General features: G+C 45.8%; 1 protein-coding gene across 1 annotated transcript; it reads left to right on the top strand.

Annotated features, from left to right (window-relative positions):
- The first annotated feature begins 1,246 nt into the window (after nt 1–1,246).
- KCNK5 (potassium two pore domain channel subfamily K member 5) lies at nt 1,247–22,097 on the top strand. The gene is made up of 5 exons (XM_089665878.1): nt 1,247–1,405; nt 4,899–5,010; nt 8,128–8,294; nt 11,375–11,543; nt 15,731–22,097. The coding sequence occupies exons 1-5, from the start codon at nt 1,247–1,249 to the stop codon at nt 16,522–16,524; spliced, it is 1,401 nt and encodes a 466-aa protein (XP_089522004.1). The 3' UTR covers nt 16,525–22,097.
- Nucleotides 22,098–24,151: the final 2,054 nt, after the last annotated feature.

The following is a 24,151-nucleotide window of genomic DNA, read 5'->3' on the forward strand; positions in this document are numbered from 1 at the left end:
CTCCTCCATTTGTAGAAACCATACTATACCTTCCATTAATGAAAAGTGCTCTGTGAATGAAGGACAGGTGGATGAATGAAAGATCTCCCTCTTCTAATGAAAAGTGCTCTGTGGATGAATGCTTCCTCTATTCATAGAAGTTGTACTATACCTTCCATCAATGAAAAATGCTCGGTTATTGAAGGGCAGGTGGATGGATGAAAGCTCTGCCTCCTCCATTCATAGAAGCTGTACTATACCTTCCATCAATGAAAAGTGCTTTAGGAATGAAGGACAGGTGGATGAATGAAAGGCACTCTTTCCTCCTCCAATGAAGAGTGCTCAGTGGATGAATACTTCCTCTATTCATAGAAGTTGTACTATACTTTCCATCGGTGAAAAGTACTCTGTGAATGAAGGGCAGGTGGATGAATGAAAAGGCTGCCTCCTCCATTCATAGAAGCTGTACTATACCTTCCATCAATGAAAAGCACTTTGTGAATGAAGGGCATGTGGATCAATGAATGGTCTGCCGCCTCCTCCAATGAAAAGCGCTCTGTGGATGAATGAATGAGAGGTTTGCCGCCTCCATTTGTAGAAGCTGTACTATACCTTCCATCAATGGAAAGTGCTCGGTTAATGAAGGACAGGTGGATGAATGAAAGGTCTGCCTCCTCCATTCATAGAAGCTGTACTATACCTTCCATCAATGAAAAGTGCTTTGTGAATGAAGGGCAGGTAGATGAATGAAAGGTCTCCCTCCTCCTCCACTGAAAAGTGCTCTGTGGATGAATGCTTCCTCTATTCATAGAAGTTGTACTATACCTTCCATCAATGAAAAGTGCTTTAGGAATGAAGGACAGGTGGATGAATGAAAGATCCTCTTCCTCCAATGAAAAGTGCTCTGTGAATGAAGGAAAGGTCCGCCTCCTCCATTCGTAGAAGCGGTATTATACCTTCCATCAATGAAAAGTGCTTTAGGAATGAAGGACAGGTGGATAAATGAAAGATCCTCCACCTCTTCCTCCAATGAAAAGTGCTCTGTGAATGAAGGAAAGGTCCGCCTCCTCCATTCGTAGAAGCCGTACTATACCTTCTATCAATGAAAAGTGCTTTGTGACTGAAGGACAGGTGAACAAATGAAAGATCCGCCTCCTCCTTTCATAGAACCCATACAATATAAAGCTCTGCCTCCTCCCATTCACACAGTTCTTTTTCATTGATGAAAGCGATAGGACAGCTTCCATGAATGGAGGAAGGGGTGAAAATGGTGGGCATAGAAGGCATCTTTGACATGTGCTTGGGACAGGTCCAGACGATCATATTAACCCCTGCAGCCCCTGAAGATTACCTCTGTATGCTGGGGGAGAGGATGTTCGCAGAGGAAGAAGGCAGCCAGCAGCACAAGGGACACTTCTTACTGAATGTAAATTACTGTCCCTTGTGCTGATTTTTTTTTTTTTTTTTTTTTTTTTGGGGGGGGGGGGGGTGGAAGGTAGAACAGTGGTAAGCAGAACCAGCTGCAGGAAGACAATGGTAATACATGCCAAATAGGGAGGGTGACCGTACAGGGAGGGGGGGGTTCACAGGCAGCAATAATCCATCTCCACTCCAAAACTTAAAAAAAAAATGGCTTTAGTAATCTTTTAAATCGAGCAGAAGATGTTACCACCCTGATCCTGATGCAGATCTCCTTCTGTGTGTCTGAGAGTCGCAGATGACTGTAGATGTTGGATAGTCGCATGTTTTATGAGTGGAGTTCCCGGCTCCCATAGCCTTCAATGACAACCTGTACGGTAAGATTCAATCACACCGGAGCGGCGATCACGGCGTCTTGTACCGGAACATAAACTCCAGAAGAAGCTCCCATCCGTTCAGAGTTGCACAATTTTGTCGCTTGTAAAACGGACAATTTAGGCATGACAGGCGGCGCTGTCATTTTTAATGCGACGCTGAACATTATTGAATGAGTGATGATGTGACGTTGGGTGGAGACGTTTCTTACATAAATGTACAGACAGTGCTGGGTGACTGACACTTGGAACATGTAATAAAGAAAATAAAACGTGATTGAGGGGTAAAATCTGCTTGTTTCAACAATCCTTCAATCCGGGTATACAGGCAGCTGAAGTCATATGCAAATCTTGACTTTCTTCTTTAGAAAGTCAAGCTTAAGAAATGGGAGGGGACAAAGCCAAGATTTATTATTATTTATTTATTTATTTATTTTTAAAGCCAAGCTGGGTCCTGCCTCCCAAGCATCCCTATTGGTCATTGAGGTCGCCCAATACACTAACCCCTTTCCATCCAGCCCCGGCATCCTTGGATTTTTATGCCCAGAGAGTGGGATGGCTTGCCTGATCCAGTGACTGCTGTGACTGGCTGTCACAGTGGTCCCATGGTTGGGAGTCCATCCTGCTGGCCCCTGGTCCTTACTAGAGACCCGGGAGCAGTCTGATGGCTTGGTCAATGTGCTGTGAGCACTCTCGGCCCAAAAACTTTGGACGGCCAGGCACTAAAGCCAGTGGTGCATTTAGGTTTTGTGCTGCCCTAGGCAACACAGAAATCGGATGCCCACCCACCCCTTCCCGGCGGAGGGAGCCTAGCACTGACCAACACCAGACCCCCCACCAAGAGAGCCTGACAGTGATCAACAACACCCCTGCCCCATCCCCTAGAAAAAGACACTCACCTTCACAGCTCTGGACATGCCCAGTAACGACAGTTGGGCTCTGCATACACCATCAAGCAGCGCCTCTCTGATCCCACCTGGTCCCCATGCCGCACATGTCCCTTCAGTGCTGCCCCCCTAAAAAATGCCACCCTAGGCGAATGCCTTGTTTGCCTTGTGGTAAATATGCCCCTGATAAAAGCCCACCTACTTTTCTACTACATGGGCTGCTAGAGGTTAAGTCTGTTAGAAGGGAGCCACAGCCAAGACTGACGTCTCCAGATCATCGTATCCCAACCTCCAATAGGTTTGTGTAGCATTTACAATGTTGGCTTTGTAACAAAGTAGGTGTTTTTAAGAGATCACTTCTGATGGGGCTGAAACAAGGGGTGGGCAAGAGGGGGGTGGTCGCCCAGGGAGTAGTGGTAGAGAGGGGGTGCCCTTCCACTGCACGCTCCAGATCTGTTGTCACAACTGTGCTCCAACATGCCACTCTATACCCCACCACCCACAGTTGACATGAAAAACACACCATACATGCGCAGCTACCTTCTAACTGCTAGAAAGCAAGCGATTGCACTGCACATGCATGGCCACACTCTATGCCAGCCATAGGCAGCCAGAGCAAGGTGGGAGAGAATGGGCGCAGGGTGGTACACCCTTTCTATATCGTGCATTACCATGTGGAGGAGGGGGGTAGATTTCCACATCCTTGTCCTTGGCACTGGACGAACCTGTCCCAGTACTACCTGCAGGACCCCGTCATCAGGCATGTGACATCACTTGATGTAATGGCTGAATAAAGCTTTGCACCCATTCTGGAGATTTTGGTGTGTGCTGGTGATGTACTTCTTGCCTTGAATGTCTTCGGTTTCCAGCTGGTTGGTCGCTGCAGCACCCATTTAAATTTGCACTTAACTTCAGGAACTGTGAAGTTTGTGAATTTTGTACTTGGACTTAAGAGGGCCATGGCAGGCTGTCGTTGATGGCGGGAGAGCCATGGCAGGCTGTCGTTGGTGGCGGGAGAGCCATGGCAGGCTGTCATTGGTGGCGGGAGAGCCATGGCAGGCTGTCGTTGGTGGCGGGAGAGCCATGGCAGGCTGTCGTTGGTGGCGGGAGAGCCATGGCAGGCTGTCGTTGGTGGCGGGAGAGCCATGGCAGGCTGTCGTTGGTCATGGGAGAGCCATGGCAGGCTGCCATTGGTGATGGGAGAGCCATGGCAGGCTGTCATTGGTGATGGGAGGGCCACAGCAGGCTGTTATTGGTGGCAGGAGGGCCACGGCAGGCTGTTATTGGTGGCAAGAGAGCCATGGCAGGCTGTTATTGGTGGCAAGAGAGCCATGGCAGGCTGACATTGGTGGTGGGAGAGCCATGGCAGGCTGACATTGGTGGCGGGAGAGCCATGGCAGGCTGACATTGGTGGCGGGAGAGCCATGGCAGGCTGACATTGGTGGCGGGAGAGCCATGGCAGGCTGACATTGGTGGCGGGAGAGCCATGGCAGGCTGACATTGGTGGCGGGAGAGCCATGGCAGGCTGACATTGGTGGCGGGAGAGCCATGGCAGGCTGACATTGGTGGCGGGAGGGCCACGGCAGGCTGACATTGGTGGCGGGAGGGCCACGGCAGGCTGACATTGGTGGCGGGAGGGCCACGGCAGGCTGTTATTGGTGGCGGGAGAGCCACGGCAGGCTGACATTGGTGGCGGGAGAGCCACGGCAGGCTGACATTGGTGGCGGGAGAGCCACGGCAGGCTGACATTGGTGGCGGGAGAGCCACGGCAGGCTGACATTGGTGGCGGGAGAGCCACGGCAGGCTGACATTGGTGGCGGGAGAGCCACGGCAGGCTGTCATTGGTGGCGGGAGAGCCATGGCAGGCTGTCATTGGTGGCGGGAGAGCCATGGCAGGCTGTCATTGGTGGCGGGAGAGCCATGGCAGGCTGTCATTGGTGGCGGGAGGGCCATGGCAGGCTGTCATTGGTGGTGAGCCAATATAGGCTATTATTTTGGTGGCAGGAGAACCAAAGTTTATTTATATTAATGGGAGTTTCTCCCTCATTACTCTCATGATGTCATACCTTTCGGAGTATCTATGAAAAGACAGACCTTCCCATTTCTCCTATCCTTGTTCCAAATCTTTCCTTCTGATGCAACAAGACCAGCTTATTGTAGATAACATCTTTACGAGAAACAAAGAGAACAAAAAGTTCAAGGACCGTATGAAATAATTCCTTACTGCTTTCATCCACAGACTGTGTCCAATGCTGCTGGTCAGGGGGTGACCATTACCGGGAACGCCACCTTCAACAACTGGAACTGGGCCAACGCGGTTATCTTTGCAGCGACTGTCATCACAACAATTGGTGAGTGTGAGAAACAACCTGACCTGGAAACCAAAGCTGGTGATACACCACTAGAATTTCATCTGAACGTTCTTACGGAAGTTCGGAAAAATCATTCATCAGAAATTTTCTGTCTTCAAGTCAATGAATTTCATTTGAAATCTGGATTCCATCCAGGCCTGCTACTTGAATGGAGTTCCAGAGGTATTAAAAAGGTTTCTTTTTGTGCCTAGAAAATGTTTTTTTTTTCCCCGAATGAAAACCACATTCATGGTTAGAATTTAATTCTTTGAGAAAAAAAAAGTATCATCCAGGTCCTTCAAAACTTTTTTTGAATTTTTCAACTGTAGCGAAAAGTTTTGAAGGACCTAGATGAAACTTTTTTCTCAAAGAATTAAATTCTAACCATGAATGTGGTTTTTATTCGGGGAAAAAAATGATTATTGATTTGACCCCAATAACCAATTGAAAAATGAAATAAAAGGTCCCAAAAACGTGTTTTTGGTTTTGTTGTTTTTTTTTTTTTTTTTTTTTTACAAAACTGGTGGTACCACTAGTGTATGGCCAGCCTAAAGGTAACCAGAACATTTTTTATATAGATTATTATTGCTGTCTGTCTACCATTATAGAGATTGACTGACTCTCTCTAGTTTGTCCTGGTGCCGTATCTCACCAAGAGGGAAAAACTAAAGAAATTCTTAAATTTTGGGTTGTCACCAGAACAGGAATAGAGAGGAAATAATCAACAAGAAGGAATCTAATTTTAGTGATAACCGCAGATACCCTGACTTTGGAGGGATTTCCTCTCACTTCCTGTTTTGTCTATGGGACAGGAAGTGAAGGGAAATATGCCCTCATGGGTTACAGATGGAAAAAAAAAATCTGATAGGGGTTATAACCCTCCCTTACTCTATTCAAAGGTGGGGGGGGAGTTTTGCCTCCGGTTCAACTTTATGAAAGGGAATACAAAGTGGAAAGTCTCCCAGCTTCTTCTCTTTTAGCTAGCCTGTAGACAGAGGCATCCCTAGGGTTGGTGTCACCCGGTGCAGTAACATGTGGTGTCACCCCTCCAGAGAGAAAGGAGCGGTGCCGGTGTAGCGGTAAAATGAGTATCCCTTGAAGATATGTATCCAGTGAAGCAACTGCGCATGTGCCGGTTGCAGGCCGAAGAAGCCGATCTCCGACTTTAGCACAGAATCGGCGATCGGCTTCTTCGGCCTGAAATCTGCACATGCACAGTTGCTTCAGGGGATATTCATTTTACCGCTACATCGGGGTGGGGGCAGCTGTGATGAAGTCACCTGGTGCTGCCCGCACCCCCCTAGGGACGCCACTGCCTGTAGACCTCTGAGAATCCTTTGTTATGCATTCCATGTTTACTGTAATAGAGTGTGTGGGTTATATACTGTACACTAAAACCTCTAGATTTTATTTTAGAGATAATTTAAGGGGAAAACAGACCTGTGTTTTGTTACAAAATGATTTTTGGACGAAATTTCATTTTTGGACATTCGAATGTTTGCAAATGGACATCGTAACGAATGTCAACGAATCTGAAAAAAAGTTATATCAAAAGTAACAAATGCATTTGTTTCATTTGGATCATAGTTACATAGTTAGTCTGAAAAAAGATACAAGTCCATCTAGTTCAACCATGACGTCACATTGATGCAATAGTCGCTCGGGCCCATGGGGAAATGAATTCAATTTTCAAATTTGTTTGATTCTGATAATGAATGGATCTGAATTTCGTTCCATTCCTTAGTTCAGATGCCCATGACGCCAGTCGATTTTGTCCAACCAGCTCATGCCATTTCTCTTGGTGGGTTGGACTATCATCAGAAAACATTGAATCCTTCCTTCCCATTCGATAATATACGAAACCTTCCTTCCCATTCGATAATATACGAAATATCTAACAATCTTCCTGGAAAAACTGCAAAATTTTTCGAATCCACCCAGACCAACGAATATACGATATGAACTCTAAAAACAAACTGATACAACATAACGAATATGATGAAGCAAAATTCTTTAGTGACAAAGGCATCCCAAATGAAAATTTCTGCTGTGTCTACTAGTGATAACCACAAATTCCCTCACTTTGGAGGGCTTTCCTCTTACTTCCTATTTTGACTATGGGACAGGAATTGAAGGCAATTCCCCCCAATGGGACACAGATGGCAAATGCGGTGGGGGGTTGTCAAGCAGTCAGGGCCATCCACTTGGTGAGCAGTGCGTGGCCAAGGCTTAAGACAGTTGTCACTGGAACTGGTGTCCCCATTGGAAGATTTCCCGCTATTCCTGTCCCAGTGAGAACTGTACATTTTTGGATCTCCAATTCATTTCTGGGTGGCTGTGGTTACCAAGATGGAACCTTCATGAAACCTGCATACAGGATGGGAGAGCACAGAATGACTTTCCAATCACAGCCTGGTCCAAGATCACCTCATCCCAGGGGCGGACTGACCATTCGGGCACTCGGCCACTGCCTGAGGGCCCAGGGTCAGTAGGGGGCCCATGAGATGCCCCTAGTACCTTTTCATAGGCTTTTTTGGATGTGGTTTGAGTGTGAGCAAGGACATAGGGGCCCCATGATCCCATAAGTTCTCAGTCCACCCCTGCCCCAGCCTGCTATTGGTTAGTTGCAGTGTCTCATAGACCTGATGTGCTGTGCAACACAAGACTGGCTGATCAGGAGTAGAAATCCTTAGGCAAGTAAAATGTCTTTCTCTTCCACCAGTGTAGTTTACAGTTTCCATGGAGTTCAGCTTTAATACTTAGCTGCCCAGTTTGACTATTTATTAAACTTGATAACCCCGGCTCTTCCAACCCAGGGGCGGACTGACCATTCCAGCACTCGGGCACTGCCCGAGGGCCCGGGGACAGTAGGGGGCCCCATGAAATGCCCCTGGCACCTTTTTTTATAGGCTTTTTGGGTGTGCTTTGAGTGTGAGCAAGGACAAGGGCCCCATGATCCCCTATTGCCCGGGGGCCCCATGAGTTGTCAGTCCGCCCCTGTTCCAACCCCTAAAATAAAAAATACCCTCTAAAGTGTTTTTGGTAAGCAGTTTAGGAATGTTGAGTTTTTTGTGTGTGTCTTTTGTAATTTTTTTCAATTTGTTTGCTTCTGTTCAGGTTATGGCAATATTGCTCCCAAGACGTCGGCTGGGCGCCTCTTCTGTATATTTTACGGCTTGTTCGGGGTGCCGCTTTGCCTGACTTGGATCAGTGCTCTTGGGAAGTTTTTTGGAGGACGAGCAAAAAGACTGGGCCAGTTTCTGACCAAGAGAGGAGTCACACTGGTAAGAAGGAATATGCCGTACACCAAACAACTGACCTTCCCTCTGTGAAAACGTGTTTGGTTGCCATTAACCTGCTTTTCTAGGAAGAATAGTTTTTGGGATCCCAACTCCACCCTCCTGAAAAAATTAGTAATGCTTGGAACATTTACTGTTTGACAAAGAAAAAACAAGAGAATATTGTCTACATGATATATGGGGTAGAATATAGTTGATATGGTCTACTGTAATGAGGTATATATGGTGCACGAGGGTAGAATAGTCTACATGTGAGGTGTATGGGGTGGAATGTAGTCTACATCAGTGGTCTCCAAATTGCAGCCCGGGGGCCAGATGCGGTCCTTTGCTTTTATCTGACCTTTGGCGTACTATTCCTGCCACTGATGCCAATAATGGGGCACCATTGCTTCCACTGACACCAGGGATGGGGCACTATTCCTCCCACTGACACCAATGATGGGGCACTATTCCTTCCACTGACGCCAATAATGGGGCACTATTCCTCCCACTGATACCAATGATGGGGCACTATTCCTCCCACTGATACCAATGATGGGGCACTATTCCTCCCACTGATACCAATGATGGGGCACTATTCCTCCCACTGATACCAATGATGGGGCACTATTCCTCCCACTGACACCAATGATGGGGCACTATTCCTCCCACTGATACCAATGATGGGGCACTATTCCTCCCACTGATACCAATGATGGGGCACTATTCCTCCCACTGACACCAATGATGGGGCACTATTCCTCCCACTGATGCCAATAATGGGGCGATATTCCTTCCACTGACAGCAGTGATGGGGCACTATTCCTCCTCCTGCTGACCACAGGCGCAGTGTAATTTTCTTAGCCCCATTGACAACCAAGCCTGAGGCAATGTTTACTCCCACAGATGCCAGGGCATTTTCTACTCCCACTGCCCCCCCCCAAAAAAAGTCTCAAGGATAGTAATCTGGCCCTTTTTGTTTAGAAAGTTTTGAGACCCATGGTGTATGAGGGTACTGTATTTGGGTAGAACATAGTCTGCATGGTGCATGGGGGTACAATATAGTCTATATGGTGTATGGGGTAGAATATATAGTCTATGTGGAGCATGGGGGTAGAATGTAGTCTGTGGAGCATGGGGGTAGAATGTAGTCTGTGGTGCATGGGGGGGGGGGGTAGAATGTAGGCTGTGGCGCATGGGGGTAGAATGTAGTCTGTGGCGCATGGGGGGTAGAATGTAGCCTATGTGGCGCATGGGGGGTAGAATGTAGCCTATGTGGCGCATGGGGGGTAGAATGTAGCCTGTGGGGTGCATGGGGGGTAGAATGCAGCCTATGTGGAGCATGGGGGGTAGAATGCAGCCTATGTGGAGCATGGGGGGTAGAATGCAGCCTATGTGGAGCATGGGGGGTAGAATGCAGCCTATGTGGCGCATGGGGGGTAGAATGCAGCTTATGTGGCACATGGGGGTAGAATGTAGTCTGTGGGGCGCACGGGGGTAGAATGTAGCCTATGGGGTACATGGGGGGTAGAATGTAGCCTATGTGGCGCATGGGGGGTAGAATGTAGTCTGTGGGGTGCATGGGGGGTAGAATGCAGCCTATGTGGAGCATGGGGGGTAGAATGCAGCCTATGTGGAGCATGGGGGGTAGAATGCAGCCTATGTGGAGCATGGGGGGTAGAATGCAGCCTATGTGGCGCATGGGGGGTAGAATGCAGCTTATGTGGCGCATGGGGGGTAGAATGCAGCTTATGTGGCGCACGGGGGTAGAATGTAGCCTATGGGGTACATGGGGGGTAGAATGTAGCCTATGTGGCACATGGGGGGTAGAATGTAGTCTGTGTGGGGTGCATGGGGGGTAGAATGCAGCCTATGTGGAGCATGGGGGGTAGAATGCAGCCTATGTGGAGCATGGGGGGTAGAATGCAGCCTATGTGGCGCATGGGGGGTAGAATGCAGCTTATGTGGCACATGGGGGTAGAATGTAGTCTGTGGGGCGCACGGGGTAGAATGTAGCCTATGGGGTGCATGGGGGATAGAATGTAACCTATGGGGTACATGGGGGGGGTAGAATGTAGTCTGTGGCACATGGGGGGGTAGAATGTAGTCTGTGGCACATGGGGGGGGGTAGAATGTAGTCTGTGGCACATGGGGGGGTAGAATGTAGTCTGTGGCACATGGGGGGGGGTAGAATGTAGTCTGTGGCACATGGGGGGGGGGGTAGAATGTAGTCTGTGGCACATGGGGGGGGGGTAGAATGTAGTCTGTGGCACATGGGGGGGGGGGGTAGAATGTAGTCTGTGGCACATGGGGGGGGGTAGAATGTAGCCTGTGTGGCACATGGGGGGGTAGAATGTAGTCTGTGGTGCATGGGGGGGTAGAATGTAGTCTGTAGTGCATGGGGGGTAGAATGTAGTTTATGTGGTACATGGGGGGGGGGGGGGTAGAATGTAGTCTGTGGAGCATGGGGGTAGAATGTAGTCTGTGATGCATGGGGGGGGGGGGGGTAGAATGTAGTCTGTGGCGCATGGGGGTAGAATGTAGTCTGTGGCGCATGGGGGGGTAGAATGTAGCCTATGTGGTGCATGGGGGTAGATTGTAGTCTGTGCCACATGGGGGGGGTAGAATGTAGTCTGTGGTGCATGGGGGGGGGGGGTAGAATGTAGTCTGTGGTGCATGGGGGGTAGAATGTAGTCTGGTGCATGTGGAATAATGGACTAGGTGGTGTAATGGGTTAGAATAACACATCCCTTCTGAGAAACTGTAGCAAGGTCTTGGGAATGGACTTGGAAGCAGAGCAGGTGGCGACTCTTTATTTTTCTATATGTCCTCATGTGTAGAACACATGGTGCGGTTTCCTCCGGATCTCATGCAGATTCAGTCACCTGCTGCCCATCTGCGCCCCGGCTGCACCCTCTTATCTTCTGGTTCCAGCCTCTCTCCATCTGGGCTATCTGTGAGGATTGTCTTCGTTTTGGGCTGATTGCTTTTACACAACTGAATACTATTTATGTCAAAACCTTTTTTTTTATTTCTGGCTTTTTAAAGGAAAATTATAACAAATAATATTCTGCTTGCTCTTTCAGAGGAAAGCTCAGATAACCTGTACGGCAATTTTCATTGTCTGGGGTGTCCTCGTCCACTTGGTCATTCCTCCAATTATCTTCATGAAGACTGAAGGCTGGGACTATATCGAAGGCCTCTACTTCTCTTTCATCACCATCACCACCATTGGGTTTGGTGACTACGTGGCAGGTTGGTTTTGGTTCTTCTTTGGTTATTCGGTACATTTAAATTCGAGGTATTCGGTGCTTCCATATTATTACGCTTACCTGACCTTCTTGACAGTTGCCATGGGTGGCTGGGCTTACTCGGGTAATATGACATGTCTTGAAGGGCTACATATGAACACAAAAGGCAAACATTAGAATGATCAATACAGGGATAAGAGTTTCAAGGACTGTAAGAAAAACCAATTTAGAAAGGTTGTTTCCATTAATCATCTTAAAAGGAAGTGTTTCATGACTTGCATGCCAGAATATGCCACCCCATTCGGGTTTAGAAGTCACTTTAAATTTGTATGTCATGCCAAAAACTCTTCTAGTTTTTGATATAGTGGGGATGGAATAAATACTTTGTTGGGTTTTTACTGCAATCCAGGGCTCCAATAGAGAGATGTACAACAGGAACCCTGACCAACAAAGTCCAGACAAAGCTCTAGCCTTCACCTAAACCAGGCATGTCCAAAGTCCGGCCCACTGGCCAATTGTGGCCCATGTTCCGGTTTAATACGGCTCCGCAGGTAATTTGGCAATATCTAAAAAGGAGAAAATCACCTCGAATTGCAATATGTGGTCCATTTATTGAGGAACATAATGAGAAACACATAATGAAAGGCTTAGGCATATGTGATGAAGCGAAGGACATGGTGGTGTCCTCGATGTCTACACAATAGTAAGCACTGGAGGAGACTCAGGATGTTCACAGGGAGCGGGCTGGCATGTGTGAGATCCAAAAATGGCGTCCGGAGTCCACCCTGGAGCGCAAAGTCAACGTCAGCATGATGACGTAGGAATGTCCAGCATGCAATTTACGCGTTTCAGAGCATGAGCAAGACCAATGAAAGGCAAGCATTGAAGGAAATCAGTGAGCGTAATTTTTTCTTTTTTTTCTCTTCTTTTTTTCTCTTCTTTTTTTTCTCTTCTTTTTTTCTCTTCTTTTTTTCTCTTCTTTTTTTCTCTTCTTTTTTTCTCTTCTTTTTTTCTCTTCTTTTTTTCTCTTCTTTTTTTCTCTTCTTTTTTTCTCTTCTTAGGGGGAGAAACAAGTACATATTTCAAATATGTCATGACCAGTATCAATCGCTCCTTTTTATAAAATTCATTTTTTTTGCCGCAAAATGGACGGCCCTCATGCATGTTCACTTCATCAAATCTGGCCCTCTTTTAAAAAAAGTTTGGACCCCCTGACCTAATCTAATAAACCACAGCATTTTTATTATTTTGTTGCTGTTGGAGCATTTTCCTCACTTCCTGTTTGGGAAATGAATGGAAATCTCTGTCAGAGCCTGAGATAGTCATACCATTCCTTCCTCTATCCAGAATGAAGACCTACAAATGAAGGCAGATGAATACTCCAGTCTGTGGCTAACTACTGTTCTATGAAAGGTTTTCTCTGTTGTTTTAGAACATTTGAAGTTTTTTTTAACCCCTCACCTACAGGGCACTTCCCCCCCCCCCCCTTCCTTCCTGCCTACGGGGCACTTCTACCCCCTTCCTGCCTACCGGGCACTTCTACCCCCTTCCTGCCTACCGGGCACTTCTACCCCCTTCCTGCCTACCGGGCACTTCTACCCCCTTCCTGCCTACAGGGCACTTCTACCCCCTTCCTGCCTACAGGGCACTTCCCCCCCCCCTTCCTGCCTACAGGGCACTTCCCCCCCCCCCCCCCTTCCTGCGTCCCGGGTACTTCTGCCCCCTTCCCCCCCAGGCCAATTTTCAGCTTTCAACACTATCACACTTTGAATGACAATTGCGCGGTCATGCGACACTGTACCCATATGAAATTTTTATCATTTTTTTTTTAGACAGATAGAGCTTTCTTTTGGTGGTATTTAATCACCTCGGGTTTTTTATTTTTTGCTAAACAAACGAAAAACCACGTAAAATTTTGAAAAAAAAGTTTTTTTGTAGTTTTTGTTATAAAATTTTGTAAATAAGTGATTTTCTCCTTCACTGATGTGCGCTAATGAGGCTGCAGTGATGGGCACTGGTAGGTGGCACTGATGGGCATTGACAGGCATCACTGATGGGCACTGAAAGGCAGCACTCATATATGACACTGACAGGTGGCACTGACTGGCACTGTTAGGCAGCACTGATGGGCACTGATAGGTGGCACTGATGCGCACTGAGAGTGCTGCCAATCAGTGCCAGTCAGTACCGCCTATCAGTGCCACCTATCAATGCCAGTCAGTGCTGCCAATCAGTGCTAGTCCGTACCGCCTGACTGGCATTGATAGGTGGCACTGACTGGCACTGATAGGTAACACTGAAAGGCAGCTCAGATGGGCACTGATATGTGGCATTGATGGACACTGACAGGTGGCACTGCTGGGGCTACACTGATCATCAGTGCCCTGATGATCAGTGTACATGTTCCCGCCGAGGAATGCCGATTACCGGCTCTCCTCTGTCAGCGTGACAGCTCGTGGGGAGAGAAATGCTGATAACCAGGCATTTCCCTATTTACATGTGATCAGCTGTGATTGGACACAGCTGATCACATGACCGAGCCGACATCTTCCGCTCTTTCCGTTGATCGGTGATCCGCTGTGTCCGAGGGACAGAGCGCATCGCCGCGCTGCGCCCCCCCGGAGCAGCGCATGTGCGGTTAGAATGGATGGACATGAGAACCGCCTTGCGCCCATCATTTCCTTATATGGCGGGCAGGAGGTGGTTAAACAATTACACTGCACTGTTGCCTTCAGTTGTACAATTGGTTTTGAATGTAAGTGGTTGGAGCTATTACTCCGACTATGCCATTCTGTGGGTGGGGCCTAACAAGCCCATACACTAGGGGTAACTTTTGGCAGAGGCATGCTCATCAATGACTGAGACAAGGCAGGAACAGCCGTGATTTGAAAAGCCTAACAGTAAGGCAGTCTCCAAACTCAGATGAGCTGACACTGCAAGTAGTAGAAAGTCGTAAATCTCTCTTCCAAGGGCTGTCCCATTGCTCTACTCCCAGTGTATAACGTGTTACTTTTTGAGGCAGGGGGCTGAACTGAGCCACTCCACCAGCCAGAGTACCTCTGCTAACTCTTTCCAAGTAACAGAATGAAACCCCGCCGGACACATGTCATGTGTTAACTCCTTCTGTACTGTATTTTTTTGGTTGGGTTGGGAACTTCCATAGTGCTAGTCTGCAGCTGGCTGCTATAGGAGACTGACCACTAGGGAGGGAGCCTTACTGGTGCCCCCCTTGCTACTAGAGGGTATCCCACCTACCAGAGTACCACGCCTCAGCTGATTGCTTATGACCGTACTTGTGGTTGTCATTAGTAACAACCTTGTTCTCCATTATGATGTGACTTGTTGACACTAGTGCCATGTACTTCATACCCCGTCCAGTGTTTAAACAGGCCTAGGTTCTTTGTATATACCATCCCCGTTATGCAACCCTTTAGTAACTTCAGACCAGGCTTAGGGAACGTTTACCAGCCTTTACTGAACTTGGTTAATGGCCTGATGACCGTCCCAAAAGAAGCAAGTTCTGATATTCCCTAACTAACTACTAAGAGCCACCACTAATGGACTCTTCCCTGAAGGTATGTTTGGGCCCAAGTCCAGAGTGGGTGGCATGATTCATGCCTGGTGGCATCCCAGGATACTTGGAAGCAAAGTTCCTGAAGAGCGCCACACACACACTGCGGGCATATGGGTATCCAGAATGTCAAAAACCCAAGGGCCCCAGGCCCCAGCCTTCCCCCTAATTTATACCACAGGTGTGCCGGCTGAAGCTCCAAAAGCCCATAAAACAGATAATTAACCCTACTCAACCAAGCCTGGGCCCATATCCAACTAAGCTGTTTTCAACCTGCTTACACGCCATTTAGTCGTAGGGTCTTTTCAATAATGTTCCAATGATCTAGACAGTCATTTACCCTACGTTGAAATTTCTGTTTTTAGATTTTCAGTTTTTCCATAATGCATTCATTTGGCTAATGTATCTACCAGCAGGAGTGTCCTTCTCGTAACAGAAGTCATCTGAAAATGCTCAGTTGACAAAAATGTACTTCCCTTTAAAACCCTAAATTGCCAAATATTGTTTTGCAAGTCTGATGTGACTAAAAAGGACCTTTCACCCTCTCAGTCAAAGCAATGAATTAGTTTTCTGTCAACATCTAAGCTTAATTGTTTTTTTCTGTTTTTCGTTTTTTTCAGGTGTGAATCCAAAGGTGTCTTATAGCGTCCTGTACAGATATTTTGTAGAGATTTGGATCTACCTTGGACTTGCCTGGCTATCCCTGTTCATAAACTGGAAGGTCAGCATGTTTGTTGAGGTTCACAAAGCCATTAAAAAGAGACGCAAAAGAAGGAAAGAGTCCTTTGAGAATGACCCATGTACCAAGAAAAACAAACAGGTCCCCATGGCGGGTTCAAAGGATGTGAACATTCTAAGCTTCCTTTCCAAAAAGGAAGAAACGTACAACGATCTGATCAAGCAGATCGGCAAAAATGGTTTGAAAAATGGTAGAGAGAGAATCCTTAACGGTGAACTTCCCGGCAGTGTGCCCACCAAGAGGAAGGAGATGATGGTGGTGTACAATAAACGCAATAGTCTTGGATTTGATGCGGTTACTTTCTCCAATGGCCTTCATAAGCCGAACAGCATGAGACCTTTCCAGGACAAGGAAGCCACGATATTCATCAACCAATTAGACCGAATCAGTGAGGAGGAATCTGAACCCTGGGAATCCAAAGATTACAAGCCTTTGATTTTCCAAAACAACATTACTTTTGTAAATGTGGAGGAGGAATGTGATCTGTCAGAGGATGAGGAGAAATCTAAATCTTCCATAGAGGAGAATAATGAACCCCCTGAGACTCCTACCCGACTCGATGAGTTTACTTGTCTAGATGAGTCCTCTTTTTCCAGCAACGATACAGAGGAAACCGTTCCGTACGAACAGCTTCTAAACGAGTACAACAAAATCAATAACAAGGGAGACACGTGACGTGGCTGCACTGTTTTTGTTTTTTTTCTGGGACATTTTTAAATATTTAAGGAGACTTGTTGACTATGGGTCGGGGAAAAATTATTTAAAGCAATGGTTGGTAAAGCCAAATGGTTTTTGGAGAAAAGCTGGACCAAGTGTTAAGAATATTCTTCCATGGAAATGATGACCTTTTTGAGTGTTGGCACATTCCTACACTGGACAACTTAGAGTGAAGGTCTTGCCAGAAGACCTTGAGGTCATATTCAGATGATATCTAAGCCTTTGACAAAAACGTGACTTTCTGCTCCCTGACTTCTGTGTCCATTTAATTTCTTTTATGAAAATACTTGAATTTTATTAGAACTGTGGACTCTTGTATATATGTAGATTGTATTTTAGTTGCACTGTCTCGTGACAAAACATTGTGTACTGAGATGTCCATGTGATGAATGAGTGGCAGAACAAACTATTATTTTTAGGGGCCCAGTCATCAAGGAGGGGGTTAGGTTCTTTAAAATATCATATGCCTTGACTAGTAGTCCATGGCCTTGTCTTGCCGCCCTATTACCGTGGTTTTGTCTTGCCGCCCTATTACCGGTCAGTTGAAAACTCTTGAAGACCATTTGTTTTCAAAACTGGTCATTTTGGCCTATATTATATTCAACTTGATGTTGGAGAGTTTGATGCCCTTCATGAAAATACATGATATCTATGAGCCATTTTTTTGCCAGACCCCTCTCCCTCTTAACACGACTACTATGCAAGTACAAGCTGATTTAAGTGGTGCTGCTGATTTCATATACAGGTGCAAAAGGCTTGACAAGTCTCGGTGCCAGTAGGCCGAAACATCCAAAGATAAACCGTTAATGCCTGAATTATTTTGTTGGGATAGTAATAGTCACACTAGTTTCTGAACCTGTCTGACTAGTCCAGGGGTATCCAAACTATGGCCTTCCAGCTGTTGAAGTACTACAAGTCCCATCATGCCTCTGCCTCTGGGCGTCTTACCTGCGGATGTCGGAGTCTTGCAAGGCCTCATGGGACTTGCAGTTCCTCAACACCTGGAGGGCCATAGTTTGGACACCCCTGGACTAGTCTGTCCCTTGAGGTCAGCTGGTCTGGGTCCTCCTTGACTGCCTGTTGACTTGTTTGTTGCTTTACTGTCCAAAACTGGATAGACCAAGTGGAGATCACCTCAATTTTTACGATCAACTTAAATCTACTTTTTTTGCAAAAAAATTAATAATCACTACATGTAAAAACAAATCTACAGGGTAACCTGGAAATGTTGTGTACATTTTTCTTTTTATTTCATTCTCAATCCCCCACATTGGATCAGCTTGTACCTCTTTGCTTTATGCCCCTTATTGCCGCTCATTCTTTTGTCTTTTTTTTTTTTTTGCACAGTTGGTACTGTATGTTAAACTTGAAAAAGTTTGTGAGTCTTCCGACAATACAGCCATGGGGCCAAATCAATGGGTTTTAATTTTGTCAGACCTAATTTTTTGGTGGAGAATTGTTCCTCTTTCTGTTCATCGAACCTGTATGTGTATTTCTGTGCTGTTTTTAATACGTTTTTTATATTTGGTAATCGTTTTAAAATCAGCTCCACATTTTTTTCTTTCTTTAAATCAATATGTATTTTTATTTGGACACTCCAAATGATGTTCCTTTTTTAACCCTTGGAAATGGTTGATATAGCAACACTCCAGGTTGGGGTCTTTATGATGGTTCATTTGCATTGTGTTTGCTTGGCTTCTATAAAGAGTGTCTTGGGCAGGGATGAATCAGTACACGTGGAGCTTTCTTGGGAACAAGGCTGAGTCAATTCCCTGTCCATTTTTACCCTTTTACTTTGGCAATTTCTCTTTTTATAAGATGACTTACAAGGCTGTTGCGTTTTATGTAGTAGCTTTTTCAGTTCTTTCCCCCTCCCCCCAACTCTTGCCTACTTTGAAGCATCACTGCCAAAAGCCAGGTGTCTGGTATTTGAGGCATCTCTATGTTTTGAGGGGCAATAGTCAATATTTTTTATCCAATATGATGTTCTTTTTATGACGTGAAGGTTCTTGCTGTGTAAAAACATTGTGTATAACCACCAAATTCTTGGTGGGGAGCTTAATATGTATTCAAAATGATTTGCTGCTAATGCCATTAGTGACCTGTTGTTGTTTTTAAGAAAAAAAAAAACACTTTAGAAAGTTATTTTAGCATTTTTTTTGTATTCTGACTTATCACTGTACAACCTGAGAAGAGTTTGGGTAAATGTGAATAGTTAGGGACTACTAACTCTGTATTTTGGAAAGGACTAGTTCTGTTGGACAGCCTTGTACATGATGGGCAGTGTCTATCATTGGATGTAGAGTTTGCTAGCTGAACAGATATTCTTCTAGCCTTTGCTGTGGGTTAAGTATAGAAGATGTTGGTCTTCCGAAGTGTCAATGCCTCTTGATTAATCCATCATAGCGAGCAAACGACTTGATGGAGATCTCAATGTAGGCTTCATCCAGTAAGCTCCTGAACCAAGCTCACACTTGATGTTGAGATCTAGAACGTTGTTTGCATGCTACCCAAGTTAAATCAATGTCAGGGCGACATTCATAGTTGAGGACTTTTAACTCTGTATTCTAGAAAGGGTGAGTCCTGTGGGCATCCTTGTACATGATGGGCTGGGTCTATCATGGGATGTAGAGTCTGCAAGCTGAACAGTTATTCTAGCCTTTGCTGTGGTTCAAAGGTAGAAGTTGTTGGTCTTCCAAATTTGTCAAAACCAGTGCCCCTTGGGTGATCCATCATGGAGAACAAACAACTCGATGGAGATCTCAATATGGGCTTCACCTGTGGGCATCCTTGTACATTATGGTCAGTGTCTATCGTGGGATGTAGAGTTTTCTGATGTTCTAGCCCAGTCTTTCTCAACCTTTTTACCCCAGAGGAACCTTTTAATATTTCAGTTGCCTTTCTTACAGTGGTGGTCAGAATGCCAAAAATCCTAGGATTCCACAAAACCCTGGTTGAGTGACTGTTCTAGCCTTTGCCATGTTTCAAGGGTAAAAGATATTGGTCTTCCAAAGTGTAAATGTCCCTTGGGTTATCCATCATAGCGAGCAAACTGGATGTAGCCCACATTGAGATCTCCATTAAGCAGTTAGCTCCAGCCAAGCTCATATTTAATGATCTAGAATGTTGTTTACATGCTGCCCAAGTAAAATCAATATCAGGGCTGCATTCACAGTTAGGGACTACTCCATATTATGGAAATGACGACTCCTGTGGGCATCCTTGTACATGATGGACAGTGTCTGTCATGGGATGTAGAGTTTGCTAGCTAAATGGATATTCTAGCCTTTGCCATGGTTTAAGGGTAAAAGATGTTGGTCTTCCAAGGTGTAAATGCCCCTTTTGCGTTATCCTACATAGTGAGCAAACGGCTTGATGGAGATCTCAATGTGGGCTACATCCAGTTTGCTCCTGAACCAAGCTCATATTTAATGTTCTGATCTAGAATGTTGTTTGCATGCTGCCCAAGTAAAATCAATATCTGGGCTGCATTCATAGTTATGGAATACTCCATATTATGGAAACAAGTTCTGCGGGCATCCTTGTATATGATGGTCTGTGTCTATCATGGGATGTAGAGTTTGATAGCTGAACAAATATTCTAGGCTTTGCCGTGGTTCAAGGGTAGAAGTTGTTGGTCTTCCAAATTGTCAAAACCAGTGCTGCTTGGGTGATCCATCTGAGAAAAAAAATAACCCGACAGAGGTCTAAGTGGTATTCAACCAAGCTAAGTGAGATCAATGCCAGGACTGCGTTCATATTTAGTAGGGTGTGATAGAATAATATTTGTATCATTGTTCCTAGACTTTTAATATCCTCCATACTTCTAGGTTAGATGGTGATGAGATTGCAGAGGCTTGGGACTTGAATCTGGTATCATATGCCTAATTGTAAACTCCAAGAAACCTAAGCAAATGCCCAAATAGCTGTGAACAAAATCAATTTTAGCTGAAAGTCCTAATCATTGATTTTTTTTTTTTAATATACTATAAACTTTAAATATCTGTGTCGGTATTTTTAAAAAAGGCACAGGTTACAACTTCATGGGTCCATTTCACGGAAAAACCTCCGGACCATGTAGGAGATGAGAGATGTGATAGAAGGTGAAGATCTCCTCTTATGTTCAGTTGTCACATTTAACACTCCAGTCTTGAAGAGTACAACTTGCTAACCCAGTTTAATTATCCAAAAAGATGTTTCCTGTACTCTGTGTGCTCTTTTAGACGATGTCTTGGTTGGGGCCACAACTGGAATCCAAAATAAATTCTTGAGGGCTCCAGGCTAGAGAAGATATGTCTTCTCTCCTCATGTTGGGGAGCACTATAGTTTGCACTTTCAGAAGTGTGGCAAACCGAGCGTGGCACTCTGGTGGCATTCTGGTGGCATCAACAGAGAAATGACTGAGCATTATGGCTCTGGGTGTAGCTTCTGTTGACATAAAGAGTAACTCCACTATTATTGAGGGAAAAAAAAAAACCAATCCCCTTTGTGTGATCAACGTACATTGCAAGGATTTTTAACAAACTCTGTAGCAGATTGCTACCTTTTGTCACTCTGAAGGAATGGCTGTTTGTTTCCTCGTGTCTTGATTCTGAATAGGTGGACCTGATTCATTATGATCACCCGGTGCACTGTGTTCTAATGAGAAAAGCTGCAGGGTCTGCATCCCTTTAAAAGTAATTAACCTTTGCCAAAATTAAAATTCCTATGCCAGAGGATACCTAAAATTTGACTTGTGCAGAATTCTGGGAAAATTCATGGAGTCAATCACACAAGCAGGAAATTACATTTTGTGGCCGGGTTCTGTACACCAGTGGTGTACAGAATGCCTCCAGGTTGCCATTTTATTGGGTTTTTCAGAAAATTTACAGCGGCCGCAGTTTGAAAAAGGAAAGGTGATTAATAACATTAAATTACAATGTAGCTTGTGTAGCAATTGTGTATATATTTTTTTTATTTGCTATTTTGTTCCAAATAAGTGGGGTTACCCTTTTAAACTACCTTCACGTTTTTTGTTTTTTGTTTTTTTTTGTGCATTTTACATGGTTTTATGGAAGATGTGTTGGGGTGTAGTTGGCATTTGGTCAATGCACTGCACTAAGACACATATATGAATGGCCAAGCTTCGGCACATGGCTCTCTGTAACTGACGACACAGCAACACCTGCTAGATACCCGTGTTCATGGATTTTTTTTGTTCCACCCCCACCCCACCCTAATACTTAATTCCTGGTTGTGTGCAATAGATAATAGAAAATATGTGATCACTGATAGGAGAGGTGGTGGAACTTCTTGGATGTCGGCACTCCAGTCAGTCTAAAATTTTTTGTGGATCCTTCTGTTCTCAATAGAGAACCGGCTTCCCGGTGTTTTTCCTTTCTGTTTTTTTGTTTTTTTTTCTTTTTTATTGTGACAGTTGTGTTTATTGCGTCCTGTGCACCACTGGACTCACTGTATGTGAATATCTGATATTCCTCTGTAAAATATTGTAATTTATTTTAATATTTTTCAATAAAAATATGAAAGTAAAACCAGCCTCTCAGAATTTCTTTTCCACCGCTCTTTGCACTTTTGTGATCGATATGAAAGTGTTTTGGAGTTAAATATTTTTATTATTTCATTTATGGACACAGCTTCTCTTCATTCTTGACCATGGGGCCTTTAGTCTGATGGGTGGCACTGTTTGGGTGGGGCTCTGACACTGTGGCCAACTGCCATATTTTTATCTTGCGTTGATTGATGGACACAGCTTCTCTTCATTCTTGGCCATGGGGCCCTTTAGTCTGATGGGTGGCACTGTTGGGGTGAGGCTTCGATAGTGTGGCCAACTGCCATATTTTTATCTTGCGTGCATTGATGGACACCGCTTCTCTTCATTCTTGACCATGGGGCCTTTTAGTCTGATGGGTGGCACTGTTGGGAAGGGGCTCCAACAGTGTGGCCAACTGCCATATTTATTGTGGACTTTTTCCCTTCTCCAATCCTTTCCCCTAGCTAGCACGTGTGCTATTGGTTTGGTGCTTGATGGGGTTTCCTTGGGGGAGGGAGGTTCCTGGTACCCCCTTCCTTTGGGCAAAGCATTTACTGGTTCCCCCGCCTGTAAGCTGGTAGGTCTCCAGGCACCAGGTTGTGAGTTCATATCCCGCCCTTGACCTGAAGCCAAGTTGCACCCAGAGTCCCCTGACATACTATACAGTATAACCCGGGGGTCATCAAGCCCCTGCACACGTGCCAGAGTGACCGCTGCATCGGTGTGAGCAGTCCCCTGCTAAACACAAGCTCAGATGTGAGTAGTCCACACCAGGGGCAGACTGACAACTCATGGGGCCCCCGGGCAATAGGGGATCATATGGCCCTTGTGCCCTTGCCCACACTCAAACCACACCCAAAAAAGCCTATGAAAGGTACCAGGGGCATCTCATGGGGCCTCCTACTAACCCTGGGCCCTTGGGCAGTGTCCGAGTTCCCAAATGGTCAGTCCACCCTTGGTCCACACATGGCCACCCTATATCCTCTCTGGTTGAAGTTTTCTGGGCTCCTTCTAGTTGGGTAGCTTGCTCCACAATGTTCCATGCTCAAATGGTCTTGAGTGGTGGACAATTAACTGGATGTCTGCGTCTGTTTTCTGACTGAGTCGGGAGAGGACGTCTCCTTTGCCACCCTTCCTGTACAGGAATAGATGCTGGGGGGTGGCGAGAAGCTGTGTCCATCAATGAATTCAGAGAAAGGGATTTTATGGTGAGTAAAAAAAAAATCCCATTTATTACAGGTCTTTATATACCGCTTTACATGTTGTACATCTACATCAGACCCCGCCCTCGAGGAGCTTACACTTTTAAGATCCCAATCTCGCCTCCTAAGGCCAATATCCATTGTAGACCGGAGCCAGTTAACCTACCAGCAGGTCTTTGGGATTTTGGAAGAAAGCCACGTAAGCATAGGGAGGACATGCAAACTCCATGCAAATGGTGCCCTGGTTCTGATTTGAACCGAGGACCCCAGTGCTGCAAGGTATACGTGCTGACCACTAAACTAATTATTCTAAGATGCAAAAAGTAGTATTATTGTCCCTGTTCTATAAAGAAGCACCAGTGCTGCCATTAGAAATCATGGGGTCCCATACAGCCTACCTGACAGCCCCCTCCCATAAAATTGTCAGAGAATGGAAGTGTCAAACTATTGACTGAATTCAACATTCCATCCATAGAGGGGCTATTTTTGGGGTGGGAATCCCTCAGATTTTGAGCTGTCCCTCCACCCTCAGTCCTCGGTGCTCCTGATCCAGCTCCTCCTCATGTCATCAGTAGGGTGGGAATCAGACTGCCCCTCCTAGACCACACCTACACAGAGCTCATCCTGCTTCCAATCCAATCCTGGGCCCCCTACTGACCCAATGGGGCACTTTACAGGAGTTCAGGATGAATCCAGGCCCTATACTTACCCGATAGGTCCCAAGCCAAACCTGGTCCCCCTACTGACCTGATGAGGCCCTTAACAGAAGTCCAAGTTGAACATGTGCCCCTACTGACCTGACTGGGACCTTAACAGGAGTTCAAACTGCACCTGTGCCCTCTACTGACCTAAT

This window comes from Staurois parvus, unplaced genomic scaffold (genome assembly GCF_062004578.1).
Source record: "Staurois parvus isolate SC_StPar_1 unplaced genomic scaffold, SC_StPar_1.0 ptg002395l, whole genome shotgun sequence".
Classification (NCBI taxonomy): Eukaryota; Metazoa; Chordata; class Amphibia; order Anura; family Ranidae; genus Staurois; species Staurois parvus.

Excerpts from the sequence above, each read along its gene's own strand:
- KCNK5 (XM_089665878.1), top strand. The coding sequence starts at position 1,247 with ATGGTGGGCATAGAAGGCATCTTTGACATGTGCTTGGGACAGGTCCAG. Across the intron at positions 8,295-11,374 it reads CCAAGAGAGGAGTCACACTG|AGGAAAGCTCAGATAACCTG; the intron begins GTAAGAAGGAAT and ends TTGCTCTTTCAG. Across the intron at positions 11,544-15,730 it reads GTTTGGTGACTACGTGGCAG|GTGTGAATCCAAAGGTGTCT; the intron begins GTTGGTTTTGGT and ends CGTTTTTTTCAG.